Source organism: Eucyclogobius newberryi, unplaced genomic scaffold (assembly GCF_026437365.1).
Source record: "Eucyclogobius newberryi isolate DKJ021-1_F unplaced genomic scaffold, fEucNew1.0.hap1 SCAF_16, whole genome shotgun sequence".
NCBI lineage: Eukaryota > Metazoa > Chordata > Actinopteri > Gobiiformes > Gobiidae > Eucyclogobius > Eucyclogobius newberryi.
The window spans coordinates 35,157,965-35,175,535 of NW_027315790.1; the positions used below are offsets into that span (position 1 = coordinate 35,157,965).

The 17,571-nt window shown below is 53.4% G+C and overlaps 1 protein-coding gene across 1 annotated transcript; it reads right to left on the minus strand.

The window, feature by feature from the left end:
* Positions 1-4,072: 4,072 nt before the first annotated feature.
* Positions 4,073-11,979, minus strand: LOC140361551 (LIM/homeobox protein Awh-like). Its single transcript, XM_072447262.1, has 6 exons — positions 11,887-11,979; positions 11,403-11,605; positions 9,860-9,968; positions 8,767-9,013; positions 7,848-8,080; positions 4,073-4,369 (listed from the first exon to the last, which is right to left on the minus strand). The coding sequence occupies exons 1-6, from the start codon at positions 11,977-11,979 to the stop codon at positions 4,073-4,075; spliced, it is 1,182 nt and encodes a 393-aa protein (XP_072303363.1).
* Positions 11,980-17,571: the final 5,592 nt, after the last annotated feature.

Genomic DNA, 17,571 nt, shown 5'->3' on the forward strand with positions numbered 1-17,571 from the left:
TAACTAAAAGAAAATCTGGAAAATATAAATAAGAAAAAGACTGGAAATGAAACAAAACTCACTTGTTCGAACATAAAGCAAAGTCTTTGATCATATAAACTTAATTAAATTTAATAAACTTAAATCAAGCAAAATTCTACTTTTTTCAGTCACTTTTTAAAAGTGTTATTTATTATTTTAAGTTTCTCCAGTTGAACTCATCATATGTAACACATAAAGTCAGGTTTAGGAGGACGTTTTACTGCCGTACGTGTCATTTACCACATGTTTTACCACATTCACCACAAACACAGATCAATTTGTCAAGTTCTTACCTTGTGTCGGTGTCGCCGCGTTCGCTCTGAAACGCCGTCTGGACCCGAAATGCCGCTTTTAAAAAACGCGTCCGCCGCTCCGCGATTGGTCCAGACGTCGCCGTGACGCACGACTTCCGCTTCGCTCCTTTCTCGACTCTTTTTTCTGGGCGCGTCATTCCTGAGCCCGAGAAACCGGAGGCGGAGCGGGACGGCGTTTGGCTAATTAGCGGCTGATTGAGGAGGACGCGCCGAAGTGGCGTTAGCTCGTTAGCTCGTCAGGCTCAAGGTCGGATCTCCAGGAGGACGCGGAGCAGACGTGAAGAATGCCCGTGCACACGTCACGCCGCGTTTGGAACAATGAAAACGTTTGGAGGTGAATCGATGCGACGCAGACGGCGGAAAGCTCATTATCGCCACGGGAACGCTTTACTGCGCTGCAAAGAAAGGCACTTAAACTATTATTATTATATAAGTTTCATTTAAAACAACTCAAGTTCAAGCCAAAGTCGTCACCGTTTACCGTTTAGTCACCTGTAGGACTAAAGCCGCTCTAAAGCCACTTTAATGCCGCTCTAAAGCCGCTCTAAAGCCGCTCTCACCTGCAGGACTAAAGCCGCTCTAAAGCCGCTCTTACCTGCAGGACTAAAGCCGCTCTAAAGCCGCTCTCACCTGCAGGACTAAAGCCGCTCTAAAGCCGCTCTCACCTGCAGGACTAAAGCCGCTCTAAAGCCGCTCTCACCTGCAGGACTAAAGCCGCTCTAAAGCCGCTCTCACCTGCAGGACTAAAGCCGCTCTAAAGCCGCTCTCACCTGCAGGACTAAAGCCGCCCTAAAGCCGCTCTCACCTGCAGGACTAAAGCCGCTCTAAAGCCACTCTCACCTGCAGGACTAAAGCCGCTCTAAAGCCGCTCTCACCTGCAGGACTAAAGCCGCTCTAAAGCCGCTCTCACCTGCAGGACTAAAGCCGCTCTAAAGCCACTCTCACCTGCAGGACTAAAGCCGCTCTAAAGCCGCTCTCACCTGCAGGACTAAAGCCGCTCTAAAGCCGCTCTCACCTGCAGGACTAAAGCCGCTCTAAAGCCGCTCTCACCTGCAGGACTAAAGCCGCTCTAAAGCCGCTCTCACCTGCAGGACTAAAGCCGCTCTAAAGCCGCTCTCACCTGCAGGACTAAAGCCGCTCTAAAGCCGCTCTCACCTGCAGGACTAAAGCCGCTCTAAAGCCGCTCTCACCTGCAGGACTAAAGCCGCTCTAAAGCCGCTCTCACCTGCAGGACTAAAGCCGCCCTAAAGCCGCTCTCACCTGCAGGACTAAAGCCGCTCTAAAGCCACTCTCACCTGCAGGACTAAAGCCGCTCTAAAGCCACTCTCACCTGCAGGACTAAAGCCGCTCTAAAGCCGCTCTCACCTGCAGGACTAAAGCCGCTCTAAAGCCGCTCTCACCTGCAGGACTAAAGCCGCTCTAAAGCCGCTCTCACCTGCAGGACTAAAGCCGCTCTAAAGCCGCTCTCACCTGCAGGACTAAAGCCGCTCTAAAGCCGCTCTCACCTGCAGGACTAAAGCCGCTCTAAAGCCGCTCTCACCTGCAGGACTAAAGCCGCTCTAAAGCCACTCTCACCTGCAGGACTAAAGCCGCTCTAAAGCCGCTCTCACCTGCAGGACTAAAGCCACTCTAAAGCCGCTCTCACCTGCAGGACTAAAGCCGCTCTAAAGCCACTCTCACCTGCAGGACTAAAGCCGCTCTAAAGCCGCTCTCACCTGCAGGACTAAAGCCGCTCTAAAGCCGCTCTCACCTGCAGGACTAAAGCCGCTCTAAAGCCGCTCTCACCTGCAGGACTAAAGCCGCTCTAAAGCCGCTCTCACCTGCAGGACTAAAGCCGCTCTAAAGCCGCTCTCACCTGCAGGACTAAAGCCGCTCTAAAGCCGCTCTCACCTGCAGGACTAAAGCCGCTCTAAAGCCGCTCTCACCTGCAGGACTAAAGCCGCTCTAAAGCCGCTCTCACCTGCAGGACTAAAGCCGCTCTAAAGCCGCTCTCACCTGCAGGACTAAAGCCGCTCTAAAGCCGCTCTCACCTGCAGGACTAAAGCCGCTCTAAAGCCGCTCTCACCTGCAGGACTAAAGCCGCCCTAAAGCCGCTCTCACCTGCAGGACTAAAGCCGCTCTAAAGCCACTCTCACCTGCAGGACTAAAGCCGCTCTAAAGCCGCTCTCACCTGCAGGACTAAAGCCGCTCTAAAGCCGCTCTAAAGCCGCTCTAAAGCCGCTCTCACCTGCAGGACTAAAGCCGCTCTAAAGCCACTCTCACCTGCAGGACTAAAGCCGCTCTAAAGCCGCTCTCACCTGCAGGACTAAAGCCGCTCTAAAGCCGCTCTCACCTGCAGGACCAAAGCCGCTCTAAAGCCACTCTAAAGCCGCTCTCACCTGCAGGACTAAAGCCGCTCTAAAGCCACTCTCACCTGCAGGACTAAAGCCGCTCTAAAGCCGCTCTCACCTGCAGGACTAAAGCCGCTCTAAAGCCGCTCTCACCTGCAGGACTAAAGCCGCTCTAAAGCCACTCTCACCTGCAGGACTAAAGCCGCTCTAAAGCCGCTCTCACCTGCAGGACTAAAGCCGCTCTAAAGCCACTCTCACCTGCAGGACTAAAGCCGCTCTAAAGCCGCTCTCACCTGCAGGACTAAAGCCGCTCTAAAGCCGCTCTCACCTGCAGGACTAAAGCCGCTCTAAAGCCACTCTCACCTGCAGGACTAAAGCCGCTCTAAAGCCGCTCTCACCTGCAGGACTAAAGCCGCTCTAAAGCCGCTCTCACCTGCAGGACTAAAGCCGCTCTAAAGCCGCTCTCACCTGCAGGACTAAAGCCGCTCTAAAGCCACTCTCACCTGCAGGACTAAAGCCGCTCTAAAGCCACTCTCACCTGCAGGACTAAAGCCGCTCTAAAGCCGCTCTAAAGCCGCTCTAAAGCCGCTCTAAAGCCGCTCTAAAGCCGCTCTCACCTGCAGGACTAAAGCCGCTCTAAAGCCGCTCTCACCTGCAGGACTAAAGCCGCTCTAAAGCCACTCTCACCTGCAGGACTAAAGCCGCTCTAAAGCCGCTCTCACCTGCAGGACTAAAGCCGCTCTAAAGCCGCTCTCACCTGCAGGACTAAAGTCGCTCTAAAGCCGCTCTAAAGCCGCTCTAAAGCCGCTCTCACCTGCAGGACTAAAGCCGCTCTAAAGCCGCTCTCACCTGCAGGACTAAAGTCGCTCTAAAGCCGCTCTCACCTGCAGGACTAAAGCCGCTCTAAAGCCGCTCTCACCTGCAGGACCAAAGCCGCTCTAAAGCCGCTCTAAAGCCGCTCTAAAGCCGCTCTAAAGCCGCTCTCACCTGCAGGACTAAAGTCGCTCTAAAGCCGCTCTCACCTGCAGGACCAAAGCCGCTCTAAAGCCGCTCTAAAGCCGCTCTAAAGCCGCTCTAAAGCCGCTCTCACCTGCAGGATGAAGTAGTTCAAGTCAAAGTCGTCTCGTTTGACTGAAGTGTAAATAACTTTATGATTATGATTGAACTAAAGTCATAATTGATGTTTCACACGTGAAGAAGACTCGGCTCAAATGAGACTTTTTAATGAGACGGACGAGTTTTCACGCAGTAAAATACAAACCAATATTTCTACTGAAACTCGAGACGTTTTAAAGACATTTTTAACCAAATAAAGGAGTAAATCTTAAAACAGAAATAAATTGTAGCAAAATTTGTCATTTCAATTCCTTTAAACGTGATTGAACTTAGTCGCGGTGTAAATGCTGCTCAAAAGAGCGTGTTCGTGTAGAACTGTCCAATCAGCTGCAGGCCGGGCCCAGGTGCATCGTGGGAGTCGTAGTCCGAGCGGAGGGCGGGGCCAGGGAAGAGGGCGGGGCTCAGCGGGGCGGTGAGCAGGGACAGCTGTGCTTGGTCGATGGTGCTGCCGCTGAAGGGCGGGGGCGAGGGCGGGGCCAGGGGGCAGGTCGTCATGGGCCCCGAGTGTGCGCAGGGGGCGGGGCTAAGCCGGGGGTCGTCTGAGGTCACGGCGCGGCGGAGTCTGGCCCGAGCGTTCTGGAACCAGACCTGGAACACGGAAGTGTGCGGGATTTAAAGCCACAGTGTGTCACTTTGGAACATTCTCCATGACGATACACAAGTTTAATGCCAAAGCCGCTCTAAAGCCGCTCTAAAGCCACTCTAAAGCGGCTTTAAAGCCGCTCTAAAGCCGCTCTCACCTGCAGGACTAAAGCTGCTTTAAAGCTGCTCTAAAGCCGCTCTGAAGCTGCTCTGAAGCCGCTCTGAAGCCGCTCTGAAGCCGCTCTCACCTGCCGGACTAAAGCCGCTCTAAAGCCGCTCTGAAGCCGCTCTGAAGCCGCTCTGAAGCCGCTCTCACCTGCAGGACTAAAGCTGCTTTAAAGCTGGTCTAAAGCCGCTCTAAAGCCGCTCTAAAGCCGCTCTAAAGCCGCTCTAAAGCCGCTCTGAAGACGCTCTGAAGACGCTCTGAAGCCGCTCTAAAGCTGGTCTAAAGCCGCTATGAAGCCGCTCTGAAGCCGCTCTGAAGCCGCTCTGAAGCCGATCTGAAGCCGCTCTAAAACCGCTCTAAAGCCGCTCTAAAGCCGCTCTGAAGCCGCCCTGAAGCTGCCCTGAAGCCGCTCTCACCTGTTGGACTAAAGCCGCTCTAAAGCCGCTCTAAAACCGCTCTAAAGCCGCTCTGAAGCCGCCCTGAAGCCGCTCTGAAGCCGCTCTCACCTGCAGGACTAAAGCTGGTCTAAAACCGCTCTAAAGCCGCTCTGAAGCCGCTCTGAAGCCGCTCTCACCTGCAGGAGTAAAGCTGGTCTAAAGCCGCTCTAAAGTCGCTCTGAAGCAGCTCTGAAGCCGCTCTAAAGCCGCTCTAAAGCCGCTCTAAAGCCGCTCTAAAGCCACTCTCACCTGCAGGACTAAAGCCGCTCTAAAGCCACTCTCACCTGCAGGACTAAAGCCGCTCTAAAGCCGCTCTAAAGCCGCTCTAAAGCCGCTCTGAAGCCGCTCTGAAGCCGCTCTAAAGCCACTCTAAAGCGGCTTTAAAGCCGCTCTAAAGCCGCTCTCACCTGCAGGACTAAAGCTGCTTTAAAGCTGCTCTAAAGCCGCTCTGAAGCTGCTCTGAAGCCGCTCTGAAGCCGCTCTGAAGCCGCTCTCACCTGCCGGACTAAAGCCGCTCTAAAGCCGCTCTGAAGCCGCTCTGAAGCCGCTCTGAAGCCGCTCTCACCTGCAGGACTAAAGCTGCTTTAAAGCTGGTCTAAAGCTGGTCTAAAGCCGCTCTAAAGCCGCTCTAAAGCCGCTCTAAAGCCGCTCTGAAGACGCTCTGAAGACGCTCTGAAGCCGCTCTAAAGCTGGTCTAAAGCCGCTATGAAGCCGCTCTGAAGCCGCTCTGAAGCCGCTCTGAAGCCGCTCTAAAACCGCTCTAAAGCCGCTCTAAAGCCGCTCTGAAGCCGCCCTGAAGCTGCCCTGAAGCCGCTCTCACCTGTTGGACTAAAGCCGCTCTAAAGCCGCTCTAAAACCGCTCTAAAGCCGCTCTGAAGCCGCCCTGAAGCCGCTCTGAAGCCGCTCTCACCTGCAGGACTAAAGCTGGTCTAAAACCGCTCTAAAGCCGCTCTGAAGCCGCTCTGAAGCCGCTCTCACCTGCAGGAGTAAAGCTGGTCTAAAGCCGCTCTAAAGTCGCTCTGAAGCAGCTCTGAAGCCGCTCTAAAGCCGCTCTAAAGCCGCTCTAAAGCCGCTCTGAAGCCGCTCTCACCTGCAGGACTAAAGCTGGTTCAAAGCTGCTCTAAAGCCGCTCTAAAGCCACTCTAAAGCCGCTCTGAAGCCGCTCTGAAGCCGCTCTAAAGCCGCTCTAAAGCTGGTCTAAAGCCGCTCTAAAGCCACTCTGAAGCCGCCCTGAAGCCGCCCTGAAGCCGCTCTCACCTGTTGGACTAAAGCCGCTCTAAAGCCACTCTAAAACCGCTCCAAAGCCGCTCTAAAGCCGCCCTGAAGCCGCTCTCACCTGTTGGACTAAAGCCGCTCTAAAGCCACTCTAAAACCGCTCTAAAGCCGCTCTAAAGCCGCTCTGAAGCCGCTCTCACCTGCAGGACTAAAGCTGGTTCAAAGCTGCTCTAAAGCCGCTCTAAAGCCACTCTAAAGCCGCTCTGAAGCCGCTCTGAAGCCGCTCTAAAGCCGCTCTAAAGCTGGTCTAAAGCCGCTCTAAAGCCACTCTGAAGCCGCCCTGAAGCCGCCCTGAAGCCGCTCTCACCTGTTGGACTAAAGCCGCTCTAAAGCCACTCTAAAACCGCTCCAAAGCCGCTCTAAAGCCGCCCTGAAGCCGCTCTCACCTGTTGGACTAAAGCCGCTTTAAAGCCGCTCTAAAGCCGCTCTGAAGCCGCTCTCACCTGCAGGACTAAAGCTGGTTTAAAGCTGGTCTAAAGCCGCTCTAAAGCCGCTCTGAAGCCGCTCTGAAGCCGCTCTCACCTGCAGGACTAAAGCCGCTCTAAAGCCACTCTAAAGCCGCTCTGAAGCCGCTCTGAAGCCGCCCTGAAGCTGCTCTCACCTGTTGGACTAAAGCCGCTCTAAAGCCACTCTAAATCCGCTCCAAAGCCGCTCTGAAGCCGCCCTGAAGCCACTCTCACCTGTTGGACTAAAGCCGCTTTAAAGCCGCTCTAAAGCCGCTCTGAAGCCGCTCTGAAGCCGCTCTAAAGCCGCTCTAAAGCTGCTCTAAAGCCGCTCTAAAGCCGCTCTAAAGCCGCTCTAAAGCTGCTCTGAAGCCGCTCTAAAGCCGCTCTGAAGCCGCTCTAAAGCCGCTCTAAAGCCGCTCTAAAGCTGCTCTAAAGCCGCTCTAAAGCTGCTCTAAAGCCGCTCTAAAGCCGCTCTAAAGCCGCTCTAAAGCTGGTCTAAAGCCGCTCTGAAGCCGCTCTGAAGCCGCTCTAAAGCCGCTCTGAAGCCGCTCTGAAGCCGCTCTGAAGCCGCTCTGAAGCCGCTCTAAAGCTGCTCTAAAGCCGCTCTAAAGCCGCTCTAAAGCCGCTCTGAAGCCGCTCTGAAGCCGCTCTAAAGCCGCTCTGAAGCCGCTCTGAAGCCGCTCTGAAGCCGCTCTGAAGCCGCTCTAAAGCCGCTCTAAAGCCGCTCTAAAGCCGCTCTAAAGCCGCTCTGAAGCCGCTCTGAAGCCGCTCTGAAGCCGCTCTAAAGCCGCTCTAAAGCCGCTCTAAAGCCGGTCTAAAGCCGCTCTGAAGCCGCTCTGAAGCCGCTCTGAAGCCGCTCTAAAGCCGCTCTGAAGCCGCTCTAAAGCCGCTCTAAAGCCGCTCTGAAGCCGCTCTGAAGCCGCTCTAAAGCCGCTCTAAAGCCGCTCTAAAGCCGCTCTAAAGCCGCTCTGAAGCCGCTCTGAAGCCGCTCTGAAGCCGCTCTGAAGCTGCTCTAAAGCCGCTCCAAAGCCGCTCCAAAGCCGCTCTAAAGCCGCTCTAAAGCCGCTCTAAAGCTGGTCTAAAGCCGCTCTGAAGCCGCTCTGAAGCCGCTCTAAAGCTGCTCTAAAGCCGCTCTGAAGCCGCTCTGAAGCCGCTCTCACCTGCAGGACCCTCTTGCTCAGACCCGTTCGCTGGGACAGGACGTTCCAGTCTTTTCCGTCGGGGTTTTGCTTCTGGATGAAGTACGACTCGAGCGCTCGGATCTGCTCGCTGCGGAAACTTGTTCTGATTCGCTTAGCTCGTCTGTGGACCCGCCCCTCTGAGCAGCCGTCCGCCAATCGGCACTCAGAGCTGCTCTCTGACTCCTCCCCCTCCGTGAAGGCCTGGACCTCACCTGTTCAAGACAAACGTCATGTTCTGAGAGACGGTTTCATCTAAAACAGAGATGAATAATAATGAGACTAATGACGCTAACAATAACTTGAACGTCACGTATTCATAAACTCCACCCACATCTTCACTTCTGGAGTCATGGCACGGTTTGACTGCTGTGAGAGGAAGAGGAGGGGCCAAAGTCATGATGCTGAGCTCTGATTGGGCCTGCCCAAAGGGGAGGAGCCGTGAAACCAAATAACTTCCTTGAATCCTCTTTCTGTGTCGGATGTTTCCACGGCAACTTTACGTTTTTAACATTACAACACTTATTTTAGCTAAAATAATAATAATAGTTTTTATATGTGGGTGTAATCCCTCATTGGTCCAGCAGGGTTCCATAGTAGAAAAAGCTTCAGTTGTTTCATCTGGACTCAGTTAGAAAAAATAGACGTTTCGACTTCATCCAAGAGTCATTGTCAATAAAAGAATTTAGGTGGAGAACTCAGATATTTATACTATTCTGTGGTAAGTCCAGCCCATTGGGCGGAGCCTCCTGAAGAGGAAAGAGTTGTTTGTTTCAACAGAAACTTACCCTCTTTGTATCTACCTGTTTTTATAGTCACTTTTTTCCTTTGGTTTAGACCTGGTTTTGTTTTCTGTTAGAAATATCCTCTGTTCTGTCTGTAAATGAATGACATCTCGTGCCTGGGTGGAGGTTCTGGTGGAGGTTCTGGTGGAGGTTCTGGTGGAGGTTCTGGTGGAGGTCCTGGTGGAGGTTCTGGTGGAGGTTCTGGTGGAGGTTCTGGTGGAGGTCCTGGTGGAGGTCCTGGTGGAGGTTCTGGTGGAGGTTCTGGTCGGGTTCACTGTGGGCGGAGCCGCACTGGGGTCGACAGAACAGACTCTGGCCCTGGAGACAGTACAGAGACCCAGGCACCAGCTGCACCTCGCACTCCTGAAAAGTCCCAAACATGAGGAGAAACCAAACAGCGCCACCTGGAGGAGAAACTGTTCATTCTGCGTCTGGTTTGGTCAAATACAGTAGAACATCATCTGCAGCACTTATGGTCCATTGAGTGAAACCAATGGTTCCAAACACAACACGAACAAGAGGAGGGACCGGGCACAACCCTGTCTGACCCCTCTTCTCCGTTCTGTCGGTGGCCGTTGGTTTCTATTTTTGATATTGGACCTTAAAACCCCCGAGGAGCTTTGTGGACGACACTCGCTGACACACACCAGAGGGGGCGGAGTCTGACCTGGCAGCACCAGTGGGGGGCGGAGTCTGACCTGTGGGGGGCGGAGTCTGACCTGGCAGCACCTGTGGGGGGCGGAGTCTGACCTGTGGGGGGCGGAGTCTGACCTGGCAGCACCTGTGGGGGGCGGAGTCTGACCTGTGGGGGGCGGAGTCTGACCTGTGGGGGGCGGAGTCTGACCTGTGGGGGGCGGAGTCTGACCTGGCAGCACCAGTGGGGGGCGGAGTCTGACCTGTGGGGGGCGGAGTCTGACCTGGCAGCACCTGTGGGGGGCGGAGTCTGACCTGTGGGGGGCGGAGTCTGACCTGGCAGCACCTGTGGGGGGCGGAGTCTGACCTGTGGGGGGCGGAGTCTGACCTGTGGGGGGCGGAGTCTGACCTGGCAGCACCAGTGGGGGGCGGAGTCTGACCTGTGGGGGGCGGAGTCTGACCTGTGGGGGGCGGAGTCTGACCTGGCAGCACCAGTGGGGGGCGGAGTCTGACCTGTGGGGGGCGGAGTCTGACCTGTGGGGGGCGGAGTCTGACCTGTGGGGGGCGGAGTCTGACCTGGCAGCAGAAACAGTGTCGGTGGAACGTCAAGTCTCCGGATTTCATGACCAGATCTGAGGCCGGGATCGGCTGCAAACACCGAGCGCAGTGACCGCCCCCGAAGAGCCTGAGGACAACAGAGAGCACCATGAACCTTGTAGTCGGTCGTAGTCGGTCGTAGCCGGTCGTAGTCGGTTGTAGTCGGTTGTAGTCGGTTGCAGTCGGTCGTAGTCGGTTGTAGTCGGTTGTAGTCGGTCGTAGCTGGTCGTAGTCGGTCGTAGTCGGTCGTAGCTGGTCGTAGCCGGTCGTAGTCGGTTGCAGTCGGTCGTAGTCGGTTGTAGTCGATCGTAGCCGGTCGTAGTCGGTTGTAGTCGGTCGTAGCTGGTCGTACTCGGTTGTAGTCGGTCGTAGTCGGTCGTAGTCGGTTGTAGTCATCGTAGCTGGTCGTAGTCGGTTGTAGTCGGTCGTAGCTGGCCGTAGTCGGTCGTAGCTGGTCGTAGCCGGTTGTAGTCGGTTGTAGTCGGTCGTAGTCGGTCGTAGTCGGTTGTAGTCATCGTAGCTGGTCGTAGTCGGTTGTAGTCGGTCGTAGCTGGCCGTAGTCGGTCGTAGCTGGTCGTAGCCGGTCGTAGCTGGTCGTAGCCGGTTGTAGTCGGTTGTAGTCGGTTGTAGTCGGTCGTAGCTGGTCGTAGTCGGTCGTAGCTGGTCGTAGTCGGTTGTAGCTGGTCGTAGTCGGTCGTAGCTGGTCGTAGCCGGTTGTAGTCGGTCGTAGTCGGTTGTAGTCGGTTGTAGCCGGTCGTAGTCGGTTGTAGTCAGTCGTAGCTGGTCGTACTCGGTTGTAGTCGGTCGTAGTCGGTCGTAGTCGGTTGTAGTCATCGTAGCTGGTCGTAGTCGGTTGTAGTCGGTCGTAGCTGGCCGTAGTCGGTCGTAGCTGGTCGTAGCCGGTTGTAGTCGGTTGTAGTCGGTCGTAGTCGGTCGTAGTCGGTTGTAGTCATCGTAGCTGGTCGTAGTCGGTTGTAGTCGGTCGTAGCTGGCCGTAGTCGGTCGTAGCTGGTCGTAGCCGGTCGTAGTCGGTTGTAGTCGGTCGTAGTCGGTTGTAGTCGGTCGTAGCTGGTCGTAGTCGGTCGTAGCTGGTCGTAGTCGGTCGTAGCTGGTCGTAGTCGGTCGTAGCTGGTCGTACTCGGTTGTAGTCGGTCGTGTGGCTTCACGGTCTTAAACAAGTGTTTCAACTTTGATCAAATACTTTTGGGTAAATAAGAAGATTGGTTTGTGGTCAAAAGAAGCTCGTGCGGCGCTGCAGAACGATAAAAACAAGTTCAAAGTGAAGAAAGTTGAGGAATGTTTCACTTTGTTTATGGCCTAAAGTCGCGCGAATGTTCCAAAAACAGAGGAAGTGAAACGTTTAGCATTAGCATTAGCATTAGCATTAGCGTTATTATAATATGTGTCCTTTAAAGGCAGTGAAGTAAAAGTGGGTTAGGGTACAAAGTATCCACAGCAGACTCTGACCCGACTCTGACCCGACTCTGACCCGACTCTGACCCGACTCTGACCCGACTCTGACCTGAGGTAGTGCTGCTGGCAGTAGGGGGCGTCGTCTCTCCAGAACAGGGAGGCGTGGCTCTGGAGCTCGCACTGGCACACGCAGCAGCAGAGGCAGGAGCTGTGCCACGCTCGAGACGCGGCCAATAGGAAGAAGCGATCCTGGACCCGCCCACCGCAGCCGCCACACGTGATTGGCTCCTGCAGCTGCACCTCGCTCAGAGTCTGACAGAAGAGCACGAACGGTCAGAACTGCAGTAGAAAGGCTCAGATGGTCAGCAGTGGGCGGGGCTCAGAAGGTCAGCAGTGGGCGGGGCTCAGATGGTCAGCAGTGGGCGGGGACAGGGGGTAAGTGCAGAGACTTAGTTATGAAACGATTCAATATCTTTAGACTTTATTTTCAGTTCTTGTTAAACGAGTTTAAATCTCATTGTTCTTGTAAAGGAGAAAGTTTAGTGGTAAAAGCAGCTATTGTTTTAGCCTCATTTACACTTCTCTGGTCTCACCGTGAGCGCGCCGCCGCCTTCTGTCATGGCCACCTCTGCCTGGTCTCCATGGTGACGGTCGTTGAGCAGGTCGTCGAGGGCGTTTGGTGACATCATCCTTAATGAGCTCCACCTGAAATCACAAAAACCACTTCAGATGATTAAAGCCAGAAATAATCCTGTGAGCCAGGACTAAAGACCGGGTCTGGACCGGGTTTGGACCGGGTTTGGACCGGGTCTGGACCGGGTTTGGACCGGGTCTGGACCGGGTCTGGACCGGGTTTGGACCGGGTTTGGACCGGGTCTGGACCGGGTTTGAACTGGGTTTGAACCGGGTTTGGACCGGGTCTGGACCGGGTCTGGACCGGGTCTGGACCGGGTTTGGACCGGGTCTGGACCGGGTTTGGACCGGGTTTGGACCGGGTCTGGACCGGGTCTGAACCGGGTCTGGACCGGGTCTGGACCAGGTCTGGACCGGGTTTGAACTGGGTTTGGACCGGGTTCGGACCGGGTCTGGACCGGGTTTGAACTGGGTTTGAACCGGGTTTGGACCGGGTCTGGACCGGGTCTGGACCGGGTTTGGACCGGGTCTGGACCGGGTCTGGAGCGGGTTTAGACCGGGTTTGAACCGGGTTTAGACCGGGTCTGGACCGGGTTTAGACCGGGTTTGAACCGGGTTTGGACCGGGTTTGAACCGGGTTTGGACCGGGTCTGGACCGGGTCTGGAGCGGGTTTAGACCGGGTTTGAACCGGGTTTGGACCGGGTTTGAACCGGGTTTGGACCAGGTTTGGACCGGGTCTGGAGCGGGTTTAGACCGGGTTTGAACCGGGTTTGGACCAGGTTTGGACCGGGTCTGGAGCGGGTTTAGACCAGGTTTGGATTAGACTCTTCACGAAATCAATCAATAAAAGCCATTTTCAATTTGTTTTTGGAAAAACCAAAAGGAGCTGTTTGCGGAGCGTTCAGAACAAATTCAACTGTTTGAATATTTCTTAATATTTGTATCATTCTGTGTTAATATATTTTGTCCTGACTAAAAATTCAGATCGAACATAAATAATTGTGAACAAATCTCACCTTTTGCGTCGCTGGCTCCAGTGAAGCCGTTCTTCTGAGCACGCTCTGTTCTCGCCTCGCTCTCGTCCAATCAGAAGGCTCCACTCAGCGGCGGCCTGTGATTAGCTGTTGTTCCCAGGTGAGTAAACAGGTGAGGCCAGGAGCAACGTGATTGGACGATCACAAGACCAGAGGGAGGGGCGGAGCCAAGGGACCAATTAAGAGCAAGAGAAAAACAACAGCGACACCCGGGACTAAACCAGCTCTAAACCAGGTCTAAACCAGGACTAAACCAGGACTAAACCAGGATTAAACCAGCTCTAAACCAGGTCTAAACCAGGACTAAACCAGGATTAAACCAGGACTAAACCAGGACTAAACCAGCTCTAAACCAGGTCTAAACCAGGACTAAACCAGGATTAAACCAGGACTAAACCAGGACTAAACCAGGTCTAAACCAGGACTAAACCAGGACTAAACCAGGATTAAACCAGGATTAAACCAGGACTAAACCAGGACTAAACCAGGACTAAACCAGGTCTAAACCAGGTCTAAACCAGGACAAAAACAGGACTAAACCAGCACTAAACCAGGTCTAAACCAGGTCTAAACCAGGACTTAACCAGGACTAAACCAGGACTAAACCAGCTCTAAACCAGGACTAAACCAGGACTAAACCAGGTCTAAACCAGGTCTAAACCAGGACTAAACCAGGACTAAACCAGGACTAAACCAGGTCTAAACCAGGACTAAACCAGGTCCAAACCAGGTCTAAACCTGGTCTAAACCAGGTCTAAACCAGGTCTAAACCAGGTCTAAACCAGGTCTAAACCAGGACTAAACCAGGTCTAAACCAGGACTAAACCAGGTCTAAACCAGGACTAAACCAGGACTAAACCAGGTCTAAACCTGGTCTAAACCAGGTCTAAACCAGGTCTAAACCAGGTCTAAACCTGGTCTAAACCAGGACTAAACCAGGACTAAACCAGGACTAAACCAGGTCTAAACCTGGTCTAAACCAGGTCTAAACCAGGTCTAAACCAGGTCTAAACCAGGTCTAAACCAGGACTAAACCAGGTCTAAACCAGGACTAAACCAGGTCTAAACCAGGTCTAAACCAGGTCTAAACCAGGTCTAAACCTGGTCTAAACCAGGACTAAACCAGGACTAAACCAGGACTAAACCAGGTCTAAACCTGGTCTAAACCTGGTCTAAACCAGGTCTAAACCAGGTCTAAACCAGGTCTAAACCAGGTCTAAACCAGGTCTAAACCTGGTCTAAACCAGGACTAAACCAGGACTAAACCAGGACTAAACCAGGACTAAAGGCAAGTTTATTTGTGTCACACATTTCATACACAAGGCAATTCAAAGTGCTTCACAGCAGGAAAAATGCATTCAAATCACAAAGAAATGACACAAACAGAATTACAATAAAATTAACTAAATTAAAAATTATCAATCCAACTGATTTTCTAAACTAATAAAATCACAAACAAAAGAGAAGAGTGCAAAGAAAAAATCCTTTCAGTCAAACGCAGCTAAACAAAACTTAGATTTGAACATTGTCAGAGTAGAAGCCTGTCTCACATCTTCAGGAAGACTGTTCCAGATTTTAGCTGCATAAAACTGAAACGCAGATTCCCCATGTTTTGTCCTGACTCTGGCACCAGCAGGAGGCCGGTCCTTGTTTAGTCCTGACTCTGGCACCAGCAGGAGGCCGGTCCTTGTTTAGTCCTGACTCTGGCACCAGCAGGAGGCCGGTCCATGTTTAGTCCTGACTCTGGCACCAGCAGGAGGCCGGTCCATGTTTAGTCCTGACTCTGGCACCAGCAGGAGGCCGGTCCATGTTTAGTCCTGACTCTGGCACCAGCAGGAGGCCGGTCCATGTTTAGTCCTGACTCTGGCACCAGCAGGAGGCCGGTCCTTGTTTAGTCCTGACTCTGGCACCAGCAGGAGGCCGCTCCATGTTTAGTCCTGACTCTGGCACCAGCAGGAGGCCGGTCCATGTTTAGTCCTGACTCTGGCACCAGCAGGAGGCCGGTCCATGTTTAGTCCTGACTCTGGCACCAGCAGGAGGCCGGTCCATGTTTAGTCCTGACTCTGGCACCAGCAGGAGGCCGCTCCATGTTTAGTCCTGACTCTGGCACCAGCAGGAGGCCGGTCCATGTTTAGTCCTGACTCTGGCACCAGCAGGAGGCCGGTCCATGTTTAGTCATGACTCTGGCACCAGCAGGAGGCCGGTCCATGTTTAGTCCTGACTCTGGCACCAGCAAGAGGCCGGTCCATGTTTAGTCCTGACTCTGGCACCAGCAGGAGGCCGGTCCATGTTTAGTCCTGACTCTGGCACCAGCAGGAGGCCGCTCCATGTTTAGTCCTGACTCTGGCACCAGCAGGAGGCCGGTCCATGTTTAGTCCTGACTCTGGCACCAGCAGGAGGCCGGTCCATGTTTAGTCCTGACTCTGGCACCAGCAGGAGGCCGGTCCTTGTTTAGTCCTGACTCTGGCACCAGCAGGAGGCCGGTCCATGTTTAGTCCTGACTCTGGCACCAGCAGGAGGCCGGTCCTTGTTTAGTCCTGACTCTGGCACCAGCAGGAGGCCGCTCCATGACCTAACTGCAGCATGTAGAGGTTGAACAGAAGGGGACCCAGGACTGACCCTTGGGGCCCCCACAGGTCTGAGACACAAAGTACTTCCTGTCTTCCAGATAGGACCTTAACCAGTTTAGGGCGGGGCCAGTGGTGTCCTGTCACACCACTGGCCCCGCCCTGTCCATCATGTAACATGATGGACAGTGTCAAAAGCAGCATCAGATCCAACAGAATTAAGACTGAGGCTTTGCCCGTGTCAGTGTTCAGGAGGATGTCTCAGTCACCATGACAACAGCAGTCTCAGTGTGATGAGGGCTAAAACCTGAAAAACTCAAAATCAAATAAGTTGTTTATTAAGAGGAAATCTGTGAGCTGTTGGTAAACAACCTTTTCAAGGACTTTGCCCCAAAATGGTAGATTAGAGATGGGCCGGTAATGACTCAGTACTGCGGCATCAAGACTGCTCTTCTTTAGGAGAGGCTTTATGACCGCAGTTTTCAAAGACATTGGGAATGTTCCAGATTGAAGCGACATGTTAACTATGTGAGTGAATGGTGCTAACAAACTGTTCAGCACAGACTTTAGAAATTTGGTGGGTAACACATCAAGGCAGCATGTAGATGAACTCAGACTGGTGATGATCTCATGGACAGTTTTGTCAGTTACTGGTGCAAAGTGAGTTAGCTCTAAGTGTCCAGGTGGTTTTAGCGTAATTTTTTGCATTGTGGGATTTATAGCATTTTTAATGCCCTGAACTTTGTCATTAAAGAATAATGCAAACTCATTACACTTGGATGTGGAAATGAGTTCTAACGGCAGCTGAGCCGGAGGGTTTGTTAATCTGTTTACTGTGGCAAACAGGACACGCGAGTTGTTACTGCAGCTTCCAATTATTTCAGAAAAATATCTTTCCCTAGTTCTACATAAGATTAGGTTGTACATGTTCAGCTTTTCTTTGTAAATCTCTTTTTGAACCTGGAGCTTTGACTTGCGCCATTTCCGTTGGGCCCTGCGGCACTCCCTTTTCTGTGCCCTGACCGAATCATCATTTCTCCACGGCGCCTTCTGCTTATTTTTAACCATTTTAGCCTTTATAGGGGCGATGGTGTCCAGAACATTCAAAACACTAGATGTAACAGAGTTCAACAAATCATTTACATTAGAACATGAGACATTTTCAAAGTTTATCATTTCCATAAACAGTGCACCTGTGCCATCATTTATGTGTCTCCTCTGAACAACTGCAGGACCAGCCTCTGAACAGCTGCAGGACCAGCCTCTGAACAGCTGCAGGACCAGCCTCTGAACAGCTGCAGGACCAGCCTCTGAACAGCTGCAGGACCAGCCTCTGAACTGCTGCAGGACCAGCCTCTGAACAGCTGCAGGACCAGCCTCTGAACCAGCCTCTGAACAGCTGCAGGACCAGCCTCTGAACAGCTGCAGGACCAGCCTCTGAGCAGCTGCAGGACCAGCCTCTGAACAGCTGCAGGACCAGCCTCTGAACAGCTGCAGGACCAGCCTCTGAACAGCTGCAGGACCAGCCTCTGAACAGCTGCAGGACCAGCCTCTGAACAGCTGCAGGACCAGCCTCTGAACTGCTGCAGGACCAGCCTCTGAACAGCTGCAGGACCAGCCTCTGAACCAGCCTCTGAACAGCTGCAGGACCAGCCTCTGAACAGCTGCAGGACCAGCCTCTGAGCAGCTGCAGGACCAGCCTCTGAACAGCTGCAGGACCAGACTCTGAACAGCTGCAGGACCAGCCTCTGAACAGCTGCAGGACCAGACTCTGAACAGCTGCAGGACCAGCCTCTGAACAGCTGCAGGACCAGCCGGTGGTTTGGGAAAAAGTCGAAGACACAGAAATGATCAGAGCAACATCGACATTTGAAACATTTACCCCTTTTGTAATGATGATATCTAGAGTGTGTCCTCTGCTGTGGGTGTGGCCTCTATGCTGTGGGTGTGGCCTCTCTGCTGTGGGTGGGACCACTCTGCTGTGGGTGGGACCACTCTGCTGTGGGTGGGGCCTCTCTGCTGTGGGTGGGGCCACTCACATGC